Source organism: Chaetura pelagica, unplaced genomic scaffold (genome assembly GCF_000747805.2).
Source record: "Chaetura pelagica isolate M959 unplaced genomic scaffold, ChaPel_1.0 scaffold625, whole genome shotgun sequence".
NCBI lineage: Eukaryota > Metazoa > Chordata > Aves > Apodiformes > Apodidae > Chaetura > Chaetura pelagica.
In genome coordinates, this window is record NW_009953499.1 from 1,431,594 (window position 1) to 1,444,880 (window position 13,287).

At 49.7% G+C, this 13,287-nt stretch overlaps 1 protein-coding gene across 1 annotated transcript in view; it reads left to right on the top strand.

Moving 5' to 3' along the window:
* Positions 1 to 13,287, top strand: part of TANC2 (tetratricopeptide repeat, ankyrin repeat and coiled-coil containing 2) — a 192,334-nt gene that overhangs the window by 177,053 nt on the left and 1,994 nt on the right. Inside the window, exons 19-26 of the mRNA XM_009999327.1 lie at positions 36 to 169; positions 678 to 801; positions 5,442 to 5,617; positions 6,435 to 6,567; positions 8,090 to 8,181; positions 9,621 to 9,767; positions 11,798 to 11,898; positions 13,170 to 13,284. Coding sequence (XP_009997629.1) covers positions 36 to 169; positions 678 to 801; positions 5,442 to 5,617; positions 6,435 to 6,567; positions 8,090 to 8,181; positions 9,621 to 9,767; positions 11,798 to 11,898; positions 13,170 to 13,284 — 1,022 coding nt within the window. The remainder of the gene's footprint in view (positions 1 to 35; positions 170 to 677; positions 802 to 5,441; positions 5,618 to 6,434; positions 6,568 to 8,089; positions 8,182 to 9,620; positions 9,768 to 11,797; positions 11,899 to 13,169; positions 13,285 to 13,287) is intronic.

The following is a 13,287-nucleotide window of genomic DNA, read 5'->3' on the forward strand; positions in this document are numbered from 1 at the left end:
GCTCTTGCCCTTGACTCCTCTTCTCTCCCCTGCAGCTCTGACGGCGGCAGCAGGGCGCGGGAAGCTGGAGGTTTGCCGGCTGCTGCTGGAACAGGGCGCCGCGGTGGCCCAGCCCCACCGCCGCGGGGTCGTGCCGCTCTTCAGCGCCGTCCGACAGGGCCACTGGCAGGTGAGTGAGTTCCTCATGTCCATTGGGGGGCTGGGTGGGTCTCAAGTGTAGGGTCAGGCCATCCCTTCCCTCTTAGTGAAGGATGAGTGGAGAAGACAAACCCCAGCTCTTCTGGGGAAAGATCAGTAGTGATACTGATGCGTCGAACACCTTGAGCTCTTGCAGGAAAGACCTTCCCTGTCTTTGGGAAGCAACTGGATGTTCTTGACTTAAAAGGGCATTTTTCCTGTCCTTATACCTGCATTGCTTCTCCTGTGCCCTAGTGTCACAGCAGTAATCCCAGAGGTCACCATGCCTTGGAGGATGAGGTTTCAAGACTTGAGGACTGCTCTGGTCTTCTTGGCTCTGGCTTCTTCTCACCTGGGTCTCTCCATCCATACAACGTGTGGTTCCAGCTGGGTTTCTCTCTCCAGCGTGTGTTCCCAGCTGGGTTTCTCCATCCACTGTGTGTGTTCCCAGCTGGGTCCCTCCATCCCTACAACGTGTGTGCTCTCTGTGTGTGTTGCAGATCGTGGATCTGTTGCTGACACACGGTGCTGATGTGAACATGGCAGACAAGCAGGGCCGGACGCCGCTGATGATGGCTGCATCTGAGGGACACCTGGGCACAGTGGAGTTCCTGCTTGCACAAGGTTAGAGTGTAGCCTTGGAAATGTGTTGGAGACCAGCCACGGCAAGTCCCACCACACTATCCTGCACAGCTGGAGTTTGTAATGCTGGGGTGGGGATTGTAAATCCCACTGTTGGGTCAGGTGATGGGAGAGGTTCTCAGCACCCTATGCAGCTTATTGGAGAACAAGGCTGGAATAGTCATAGTGTTAATCTTTGCTGCCCATCTTGGTGTCTGTGTTTGGTGCTCAGCCTCCAAACCACACACCTGAGTTAGAAAATAACATCTCACAGGTGCTTTGAGCCCTGAGTTAATAATATGCCCTTGAACCATGCTTGGAGCTCTCCCCTTAGACACAAACAATGAACAAGTGATGGGATTGAACTCTCACCATCACCATGGGAGTGGCAGGCAAGGTCCGTCACAGGGCCAGAGGCTGGGACACATTTTAACTCTTCCATTTTCAGCCCTGGTGTTGTTGTCCACATTTTGGACCCCACATCAGCAGGAGGGTAAGGCCCTAACACAGGCAAGGAGCTGGTGTATTGGTTGAAAATAAACCAGAATTGTTTTGAAGATACTCTGCTCTTCAGCCCTGCTCTCCCAGCTTCACTTTACTCAGTCCTTTCCATGTCTAGTATCTCCCCTTCTCTGGAAGTTACTCAATTGACAGGAACATGTTTGAGTTTTACTCATTTCTGCTCTTCAAGGTGAGTCAGAACAACTCATTGCCTGCAACCCATGTGAGCAGTTATTGCTTATTTCTGTAGCTCCTTAAATACTTCTCTCTCTTTTTTTTGACAGCCAATGTTTGTTTGGTTTAGTTGGGTAATTTTCCTTTTTTTTTTTTTTGCTAGAAATAGCATTTAATTCTTGTATTGTTATTTGATATTTTTATTTCAGGTAAGATCCCTCTCTTTGGGAAGGGATATTTTCTGCATATCGTAAGTGACTGTGTCTGACCTCAGCCAAAATGTGAGACACTTGAATATTTTTACATAGTAGCTGTAAGAACATTTTTTTTTCTTTTTTTGCACTGTAAAATTGCCAGGCTTCCCAGAACAAGTTTCTCATTATCTGTCTGTCCTGAGCCACAAGCCAGCAGGGTCCTTGCTGGAACAAGCACTGGAATCCAGCACTGGAACATCCACAGGGATGTCACAAAGATCCATTTGAGACATGAGTTTCTTCTGAATTAATTCAATTAATTATTTTTCTGATATTCTGTTTTTTAAAAAAAAAAAAAAATTCAAATTAACACTCTCCACGTTTGGGTTGTAGTGGGGCCCTTTTTGCAGCTCAACTGAATCTGTGTAAAAGGCTTAAAATAAATGAATTTAATATTTTTGCCAGATGTGAGAGCTGTGCTTGTTGCTTAGGACTGATTCAGTGAGGAATGAAAATACCAGATAATCTGATCTTGGCTGTGGGATCAAATGCACATGATGCTTCCCTGGCTTTTTGGACACTGAGAGTGCAAGAAGCCAAAAATATGAAAATCTTTTTTCCTTTAAAAGGTCCATCCTTCTGAACATCTTAATAAACTCCACTAAATATGCCATGACACATAATCCTGAAAAGTGAGCTCAAGCCTGGGCAGAGTACAGTGATATATGGTATATTTTAATTAAAATGGCTTTGACAATCCTGTTCAAGGTTTCATTAAAATCCAAGGGTGTGAATCATAAGCCATAAGCATTAATTAGTCTGTTGCAAAGCAAATCTCATTTGACTCTACTTGATTAACACAGTCAATGTTTGTAAGCACTTGTTATTAACAGAGTTGCAGTCATTGATCCATTTGAAATCCAGGTTTTTGGGGTTACCTGCAGCTCTGCCTGACACCCAGGAGTCCCAGACCTGTGAGCAGTGAACTCAGCTCCCCTGGGAGCAGCTCTGCCAAAGCTGCTGTTTGCACAGATCTGTGTTGCACAAAGGAAAAGAATTCCTGGTGCTTGTTTCCTTTGGAGAGAGCTCAGTTCAGGATCTTGTTTCCCAGCAAGAATTGATCCCTCAATGATTTTGCTTCCTTGGGGCCCACATGGGTGCTGCTCCTCTCTCTTGGGTGCTGCTCCTCACTCTTGGGTGCTGCTCCTCACTCTTGGGTGCTGCTCCTCTCTCTTGGGTGCTGCTCCTCTCTCTTGGGTGCTGCTCCTCACTCTTGGGTACTGCTCCTCACGTATCAAATCATCAACTCCTGCATTTAGCCAGGTATTTGTGGTTTAGGGAGGGAGCAGCCCAGCCCTTCTCAGAACCAGCCTGGCTTCACCCAGACAAAATCTTTCCTGCTGCATCAGAGATCAGGCCCATGATGTCACCTGAAGCCACTTGCCCTCAAAACCATCAGTTTGTTTCATCACAGAATCATCACAGTTGGAAAAGACCTGGAAGATGACAGTCCAGCCACCAACCCAGAGTTAAGACATCACAAACCACTGTGGCCACTAGAGCATCTCCTGAAGTGCCATGGCTATACGTTTCTTGAACATCTCCAGGGATGGTGACTCCACCACCTCTGTGGGAAACTGGGCCTGACTACTTCTTTCTGGATACAGAAATTCTTCCTAATATCCAGTCTCAATCTCCCCTGGTGCAACTTCAGGCCATTTTCTGAAGTTATTTGCTTGGGAGAAGAGGCCAACATCTCTGACTGCCTTAATGCCAGGTAGGCCAGAGATCCCCAAAGGAGCAGAACATGCCTTCAGAGTCCAGCAGAGGTTCTGCTGGGAGCCAGGGCTGCACCAGGAGCTCCAGACGTGGGTGGAGGTCATGACCAACCTCCCTCTGAGAAGCATTTTGGCATTTCTGCTCTCCTGGATCTTCAGTTGTGTTGTTGCAGTGATGCCCTGGAGTCTGGGCCTGTTATCCTGGTTCACCTCCACAGGACTGGGGCAAGAGTAGTAAGACTGAGTTATGGAGCAGCTTTCCAGCCTTCCCTCTGGATGCAGGAGCTTTCTCACCTGGTCCAGGAGAGTCAGAGGGAAAACATAAGACTGAAGGTTTGATGGCAAGAAGGTCACTGGTACAAGTAAGGAGGAATGAAACAACATTTTATCCTGTTTTGCTGAGCAAAGGTTGGTCTAGGGTCAGCTGAGGATCATCTGGAGAGCTGTCACAGAGCTTCAGAAGGGTTCCTGGATGCAGTGTGGGCAACGTGAGAGGAGGCTGGCAAGATGTTGGGAACTGATGGTGTCACCCCTTGGCCTGTACACTGGAGCTGTCCTGCAGGCAGTGTCCCCCCTCAGCACACTGTCCCAGCCCTTGTTTGCCACCCTCTGGCTGGTTCACCACACTGGGGTAAGCAGGTTCCTGCCCCTGGACTGGGACCTCTGGGTGGAGGCTTCTGAATGTGTCCTGAGAAGGTGTTCATGCATTGTCCTCCTCTACAAACAAGAAGCTGTGCAGGCTGGAAGACCTCTAGTCTTTAGAGGGTGGTGAGAGCCTGGCCCAGGTTGCCCAGGGAAGCTGTGGCTGCCCCATCCCTGGCAGTGTTGAAGGGCAGGTTGGATGGGGCTTGGAGCAACCTGGGCTGGTGGGAGGTGTCCCTGCCCATGCAGGGGGTGGGTCTGGATGATCTTTAATGTCCTTTCCAACCCAAACCAGTCAGGGGTTCAATGACTGGATGACCTGTCAGTGTGCTATCATCAGATCATGTGTGCTGACCAGGGTGCATCATCTGGGGTGAACAGGAAGGTTCAGGGAGTTCATGTCACTCCTCCCCCGGCTGAGCTTCCTGGAGCCACTGAACATCTCATGCTGGGCAGTTTTCAATTTACCCACAGGAGAAAAAACCCACACCAGCAATTCCTCCCAGCCTGCTGGCAGGAGCATCCCACAGGTAGCTGCAGTTCCTGGGAGCAGCAGAGCTGGGAGGGATCTTGTGCAGACTCAAGAGCTGGAGCCTGTGCCGTGGCAACAGGAGTTGTCCTTGTGCCACCAAGAGGAGCCTTCCCTTGATGCCACCATTCAGATCTCCTGGGGATCCATATGCTGTGGGGAGCAGTGCTGACCTGTTGCTGTGGCAGCCTGGTTTCTTCATCCAAGAAAGTGTCAAATCCCTCTCTTCTGGGCTTGGAGTTGTCAGGAGTTTATCCCACAACGTTGTATTTATATTGGGCAGAGTTCAGGGAGAAACACCACTGGAAATTGTGTCGAGTTGGGTAAATGGAGGGAAGTGAAGAGGGGAAAATATGTGGGGTTTTTTTAGAAGAACTTAGCTGAATTAACTTAGTTCCCCTTGATGCACCATGACCTGCTGAAGCAGCAAAATGGTCTTCATCTCTGACTCGCACAGGCTGGAATGGGTTTGATTGAAAAAAAAACAAACAGTCAAAAACACTTAAAAAGGAAGATTGATGTCTCAGATGAGGAATGTCAAATCCACCCTGCTGCTCAGAAGGTGGTTGCCAGAAAAGCCTACAGAGCTGGGTGTGAAAAAGTTTGCAGCTTGGTGTGAATAAACTCAGTTGCCACAGTTTCTGTTGGTTCCTTTTGAAGCTGCCATGGAGGGTGGGATCCATGGTGGGAGAAATTGTAATACATTAATTAATAACTGTGGACGTAGCTCTCTAAAAATAAGCTGTCGTCACTAAGCAGGTGGTTTGTTGGGTCATTGTGCTCAACAACAGGGAGCTCTGAGTGAACTGGTGCTTGTTCTTTCAGGTGCCTCCATTGCCCTGATGGACAAGGAGGGCTTGACAGCCCTCAGCTGGGCTTGTCTGAAAGGACATCTCTCCGTGGTGCGTTCCCTGGTGGAGAATGGAGCTGCCACCGACCACGCCGACAAGAACGGGCGGACTCCTCTGGACCTGGCAGCTTTTTATGGAGATGCAGAGGTGGTGAGTGGCTGTAGTACCTGCAGGGGAAAAGGGGTGTTGGTGTAAAAGCCTTAAAGTAGAAACGTAGCATGGTGAAAGTTGGAAGGGACTTTGAAGATCATCCAGTCCAATCTTCCGTGCTATGAGCAGGGACACTTCCCACCAGACCAGGCTGCACAAGCCTCGTCCAACCTGGTCTTGAACACCTTCAGGGAGGGGGCAGCCACAGCTTCTTTGGGCAACCTGTTCCAGTGCATTACTGCTCTCATGGTGAAGAATTTCTTCCTGATGTCTCACCTAAATCTCCCCTTTTTCAATTTAAAACCATACCCCCTTGTCCTCTCACTCCCTGCACTTGTCCAGAGTCCCTCCCCAGCTTTCCTGGAGCCCCTTCAGGTACTGGAAGGTGCTCTGAGGTCTCTCGAGCCTTCTCTTCTCAGGCTGAACACCCCAACTCTCCCAGCCTGTCCCCAGAGCAGAGCTGCTCCAGCCCTTTTCATATCTTCGTGGCCTCCTCTGCACCCTTTCCAACAGCTCCATGACTTTCCAGTGCTGAGGGCTCCGGAGCTGGACACAGTGCTCCTCCAGGTGCTCAGCAGAGCAGAAGGGCAGGATAGTACAGCTCACCTTGATACTCCAATAAGCATATGGAGTCCTGACCCTCCATATGTGCAAGTGCTCCCACAAAGGGGATAACACATGACACTGATGGACCCTCAGACCTTACAGAGGTCGTTTTAACCCAAGCAGTGGAGCAGAAAGAGCTTATTCTGGTTGGAACACCACCAGCAAAGGTCTTGCCCAGGAGCAGAACTGACTGTCAGGCTTCTCATTGCAGGTTCAGTTTCTGGTGGACCATGGAGCCATGATTGAGCACGTGGACTACAGCGGGATGCGGCCGCTGGACCGGGCGGTGGGCTGCCGCAACACCTCGGTCGTCGTCACTCTCCTGAAGAAAGGAGCCAAGATAGGTAGGGACAAGGGGACAATCTGCCACCAGCTGTGTGCTCAGGCAGGACTCGGGGCAGCGGGGCTGCTTTCCTAGCAAACACCCCTCTAATTCCTCAGCCCCAGCAGCTGCTCTCCAAGAGCAGCCAGCAGGTCCCGCCCGACGCTTGTGAATTAAAACGGGGGGACTTTTCCTTCTAGTTTGGTGGTTTTTTTTTGGTAATATTTTTCCTGTCGTATCACTTAGCCAAGTGTAATCAATAAACAACTGTTCCTTTGGCAAGGTCTTTCCTCTGGTAATGCTTTTTCTATCTTTACTAGTCCGAGTCGCCACACGTACTCTGTCCTGCCTTGCTGTGAGCTGCTGCGTTCCCTTGCTCTGTGCCCGCTCCCCGACCGCGCCGCGCAGCCGCTCACCTCACGTTTTCCTGTGAAAGGGGATTTTGCTGGTGCATTGGCTTCTTTGCTGCCTGCCTCTCACGGCTGCTTATATTTTTTTTTTTCCTTTCTTTCTTTTGGTTTTGGTTCTGTTTTATTTTTTTTCACCTTCATCCATATTTTTCCCCCCCCCCTCTCTCCTACAACTTTTTGTTTTCTCCTTTCTTTGAAGGTTGTCAGACGTTACCGAGTCGCCCACGAGGTATATCTCATTGCTGTCAGCATCAGCTTCGATCTGATAGCTTTGTCAGCCTTGCTTTCTCCTGTTTGATTTTAGCCTGCATGCCTCCCCAACACCTCTAATCTTTTTAATTTACCTCACCTTCCAATCAGTTGTTTTTTTTTTTAATGACTGTTGCAGAGAATAACTTGAACTCCAAAACTAACCCGCCCTCCCCCAAAACGTACTGAATCTACTTACAGAATGTTGTTGGCTTATTCCTCACACACACTAATGAGTCGTCCCTAGATTTTTGTGCCCTCCCCTTCCTTCCCAATATTAGACCTTGAGATAAGGGCTGGCTCTGCATGGGTGGCCCCTCTGCAGAGCCACCGTGTCCCCAGCCCATGGTGGATGCTTTGCCACCAGCAGCACTTGGACACCACCTTTCCCTTTTATTTTCCACCTTCATGGATTTTCTACTCTCAGATGGAAATCACCATCCCCTTAAACACAAAATCCATCGACAGCCCAACTGGAGATTTCCTAGTTCACTTCTAGAGAGTTTAATTTAGAAATGCTTTCATGGAACCACTCTCTGAGTTTTTCCTTTCGAACTTCCCGACCGTTTCCCCCAGCCCAGCTGGTTCCACAAGCAGCACTGCCCTCTTGTGGGAACGGCTCCTATCATCTCCCAGCCCCTCGTGGAGGTGCTGATTAGCATGAGCCTTAATGACTGCAAAGGAAAAACCATTGCACCGTGGACGACGTTAATTTAAGTGCGAGAGGAATTGTCAGCTCAATCATTTGGAGCACTCTGTCCTTTCACTGTGCCAAGTTGTTCTCTCCAGCAGAAATTCCCACCCCAGGATATTTTTTCCACCCAGCTTCCTACCACCCTTGCATTGTATGAGTTTTTTACCCATCATGCATCCTGTACACTGCAGGTCCAGCAACATGGGCGATGGCAACCTCCAAACCAGACATCATGATCATCCTGTTGAGCAAGCTGATGGAGGAGGGAGACATGTTTTATAAGGTGAGAGGAGTGGGGTTGGAAAATCTGGACAGATGCAGCTTGCAGCTTAACTTTGTATGAGGTTTTGAGGGAGCAGGGCTGCTGCCTTCATCCGTGACAAGCAAAAGCTACTGCTCACAGCTTTCCTTGGGTTGTTGCTTTTGGTTAGTGGGGTTGGAGGAGGTGGTTGGGGGGGGTTGATTGCCTAGATCTGTAATAAAGCTGAGGCCCAGCCAAATCTCTCCACATTCTGAATTTGAGCCAGCATTTCATTTCCTCATTGCAAACACCAGAACCCAAGTGTTTCACAGAGACTCAGGGTGCTGATGTCATTGCATCAGATTTGGCAGCGTCGTGCTTACCTAGTGGAGCAGGGCAACCAGATAGAATATCCCCAAACAACTCCTAGAAGAAACTTTTTGCAGTGAAAACAGCTCGTCAGGACACAGATGGTCCTGTCCTGTCCTTTAGCCCATGGGAGACATTCCACCCTTGGAATCAGAGACTCTTTTTTGCTGGGTGTTGATTTTAAGCCGATCTTTAAAACCTGGAGATTTGCACATGCAAAATGTGCAAGTACAACAATGATTCACTGTTGGGCTCCAAGGGTGAAGCAGAAAATATGCAAAGCTGGCATTGGAACTGGAGTTATCTGCCAGAGATACGTGATACAGCTGAGAAACCTGAGGCTACAAGGTTTTAAAGCTTACTGTTTGTAGCTGCAAAATTTCTGTCTGGGTCAGCATGAATTCCATATGTCCTAGATCACATTTTGCCCTCTTTCTTTCACCCTGGTGTCCATGGCTGCCCCCTCCAGGGCACAGATCATCCTGTCCAAAAATAGGTGCTCAAATTAAGCAAAAATGAGTCAACCTTTGAAGGTGACTGTTGTGTCCTAATATCTATAAAAGGAGCCCAGCTGACAGGCTTTGATGGAGACACCTAATTCTTAGACATTTCAAGTCCAGGGAGATAAATCCCAAACTGTTTGTCCAACTTCAGAGCCATGTGGGTGCCATAACGTTTATCTTTGAGCTTCTCTGAGCCCTGGGAGCTCCACCCAGTCTCCCACACTGTGTATTTTTTACACTCCCTGGTACTTATTAAGCTTTGGGTGTAGGGTGTTCTCTAGAAATGGGCTACTGATCACCCAACCAAAAAGACCATCAACCCAGAAAGCAGATGGAGTCATATCAAGTTATAACACAATTTCTGCTGTTTCCCACTGCAAAGTGACAACTCTGTACCAAGTGGGAGAACTCAGCTTGCACAAGGCATCTGCATTTCCAGATCAGATGTTCTTCCCTTGATCAAATGTTTTGGTTTTCCTTTCTAGAGAAGAACTAGATAGTGAAGTCGTGTTGCTTTCACCACTCCAAACATTCATGGGGCTGGTGAGTGAGTTCTCTGTGGTGAAGTTAAACCCAACGGTGTGTTTTGACATGTTGTTCTTCTATTAGAAAGGTAAAGTGAAAGAGGCTGCCCAGCGCTACCAGTATGCTCTGAAAAAATTCCCCAGGGAAGGGTTTGGAGAAGACCTGAAAACCTTCCGTGAGCTGAAGGTGTCACTGCTGCTCAACCTCTCTCGGTGTCGAAGGAAAATGAATGTAAGTGTCCCCACTCTTCATGGTCCTGAGGGCAAACTGCCAGCTCTCTGCCTGTGCACAGAGACATGTCCATCCTCTAACTGTGCTTTGGCCTCTGAGATCCCTCCTCTGTGTAACCTGCTTGTCCTTCAGGCAGCTCTGACATTTCCTCATCCCAAAGCAGTAATGATTTAATACGCCTTTCTGGTAATTAACAATTCATTGCTGTGTTTATAGCTTTTTGAATTTTTTATTGCTCCCTTTTGATGATGATGTGAATTGGGGGTGGAGGCATTTTCCAGATTTCTAGGGCAGTGGTGAGGGAGGAGCCAGGAGATGTGCTCCTTTGAATACTAATTAATTTCAAATGAAGGAGCATATGCTTAGGGGGCCAACACTTCCCCAGGGCAGTGACTCATCCAGAAACACCCCCTCATACTCCCTCTCCTCCCAGAACTGCCAAATCACTGTCACTCTCCCTGCTCCAATCGTGCATGGTCTGCTGCTCTTCCAGCAGACAAGTGCCACCTCCTCCTTGTTCTGCAGTCAAGGACCTTCACCTCCACCACTTAAAGTCTCCAGAGACAAGTGACATCTCCACCAAGGCCACAAGATTACACCAGAGGGGGGGAGGGGGTTTTGTAACACCTTCCTTTCTTTAAGCTGTGAGGGAGACAGGTGAAAAGCAATGGAAGGAAAATCCTCATGCTGGTGAGCAAACAACACAGCTTGGAGAAAAAGTGTGAACCTTCCCTCTAAACAAGCCAACCCCCAGCTAAGCCTGTGCCTTCAGGACACGAGTTTTGGTTCCATGTTAACTGGGGAATCCCAGGTTTTGTGATAGGGAATTTCAGAGCTGTAATTGCTCCTGCAGTTTTTGCACCTCTAGAAGATTTCTGAGGGTTGTAATTGCTCCTGCATTTCTTGCACCTAAGGATGAGACCACAGAGGTACCTTCCGTTTGACTTCTTTCCCAGTTTAGTCCATCAGACAGTATTTCTTCAGTAACTGCTGCTGAAGGTGCAAGCAAACATATGAGCTTCCCAGGCAGTTCCAGTGTGGATACCTTAGGGGAGATTAAAGCTCACCCTGGGTTTTTATGAGGTCCAACTGGCCTTACCTGCTCCTGTCTGGCTGCTCCATGCTGTCCAGGGGGCATGGTGTGCTCACCAACTTCATTTCTGGGAGATGGAGGGGTTTTTATTGAGGTTTTGAACAAATCAGGAGTACTTTGGTACTTTCTCCCTGGGCTGCTGAGAGTCACAGCCCGGGTCAGAAAGACAAAGCAGCCTTTGGTTGTGGAATGGAAGCCCCTCCACGGGGAAGAGGTCTCATTTGCAGCTGCTGAGCTGAGCCCATGAAGCACTGTGAGGCAAGTGAGGACAGCTGGCAGGGTTTGAACTGCAGCTGAATCATGTGGCACTGCCACTCCAAAGCCCCCTGAGCAGTCTCCAGCCCATCCTGTCACCCTCTGCCTCCTCACTCCCAAACGAGTCTCCCAGATGAGGTGCAAGGGAGAGGCAGGGAGCAGTGGGATGGGTGGCACTGGTAGGAGCCCTTTGCCAGGCAAGCCCTGGCAGTTTTACTCAGCCCCTCTGAAGTGTGTCAGTGTTGCAGAGTGGGAAGCAGAGGGCGTGGGAAAAGCTTGCCTAATGCTTTCCACTGTGGAATAAAAATCCTTCATGAGATTACATTCCAGCCTCTGCGAGACCAGATGTTTCCTCAAGACTGTGGGTTGTTGGAGGGGGATTGCATGCACTTGTTGGGGGGACAGTCAGTGAGAGCAGAGCCAGGGGCACATGGGCCTCCATGGGTGCTGACAGCATCTGTTATTAAGCCAAGGCTTGGAATCTTTGGCCATGCCATCATAGCTGGCTGGCTGGGAATTCTGTTGAATCCATGTATTTCAGTTCCATCAAGTTTTCCCAGTTTACATGGGGGGGGGGGAAAGAGGAAAAAGCCCATATTAAGTTAGTTTTATTCCCAAACTGTGTATGTTTTTATCTATGTATCTATTCAGTTACTTACCTGCACACCTATTGTCATGACAGGATTTTGGAATGGCAGAGGAATTTGCCACGAAAGCTCTGGAGCTGAAACCGAAGTCGTACGAAGCTTTTTATGCACGAGCAAGAGCCAAACGCAGCAGCAGGTGAGGAGAGAGGGAGCAAAGGGCCCGGGGCTGGGCTGGCCCCACCTGCCAACCCTGCCAGTGACATCAAGTCCCAGACTGGTTTGGGTTGGAAGGACCTTAAAGAACGTCTAGTTCCAACCCTCTGCATGGGCAGGGACACCTCCCACCAGCCCAGGCTGCTCCAAGCCCCATCCAACCTGCCCTTCAACACTGCCAGGGATGGGGCAGCCACAGCTTCCCTGGGCAACCTGGGCCAGGCTCTCACCACCCTCACAGCAAAAAATTCCCTCCTCATGTTTCACCCAAATCTCCCTTCTTCCAGTTTAAAGCCTTTCCTTTAATGGTTTCCCTCTCCATTGTTTCCAAAATGCTTCTAAGGAAGCATAAGAACGGGTTCCTTTCCAGATGGTATCAGCTTCCCCACATACCAGTGACCTTTTCTCCCGAGGTTTCTCCAGCAGAAACCGTCACTGCTTTGGCCTTGCTCCTGTATTTCCCAGTTTGTGCCCAGCAGCACCCCTGAGGTCAGCACAGACTGGGAGGCTTTTCCTTCCTCCACCTGTTCCTCGCTGGCTTGTGCAAAAGCTTCAGCTGGTGTTGGGAGGTGCTGGGGAGTTCTTTGCTGTCATCACCCCCCAGATGACAACCATGTTCGAACAGGTGGTTTTGCTCAAAAGCAAACGGTGTCCCTGTAGATGACAACCCCCTTCCCAAACCTCCACCTCCCTTTTGCTCCTCCCAGCCTGGCCTTTCCCTTGTAGGGGCTTCCCAGGCTCCTCCTGCAAACAAATCCAGTGCAAAATTAGCAAGAGGAGCCTTGCCCACAGTGCTGGCCTTCAGGAGCCTGGAGCTCCAGAGCCAGCCCTGACCCTGGGTGGTCTTGGCACCACCAGAAGTTACCTTTTCACTGGTGTGAGCACTTGTGGCCAGCAGGGGTGAGCTCAGCTGGTCATCCAGGCTCTGTCTTCCCCTTGGCTGACGTAGGGGCAGAGCTCGTGGTGGTGCCAGGAGGGTTAATGAATGATCTTGTGGGCTGGAGAGGATGGGCGTCCTTGCTAGTCTGGGTTGTGCCATCTCAGGACTGGGTTCCTCACTTCCCCAGGGTTTTCCTTCAATTTGGATAAAATGGATCTACGGGAGGCACGTGGACAGGGTGGGAGAGAGGCAGGGAATGATCACATCTCCCTCCCTAACACGGACAAGGCGCTTCCCCCTCGGGAGCCTCCCGGGACGGCTCCATTCCAATCCAGAGTAATTCCAGTTCTCGTTTCTGTCCCTTTGTCAAGCAGGCAGTTTTCAGCAGCCCTGGAGGACCTGAACGAGGCCATCAAGCTGTGTCCCAACAACCGTGAGATCCAGCGGCTGCTGCTGCGGGTGGAGGAGGAGTGCAGGCAGGTGCAGCAGCAG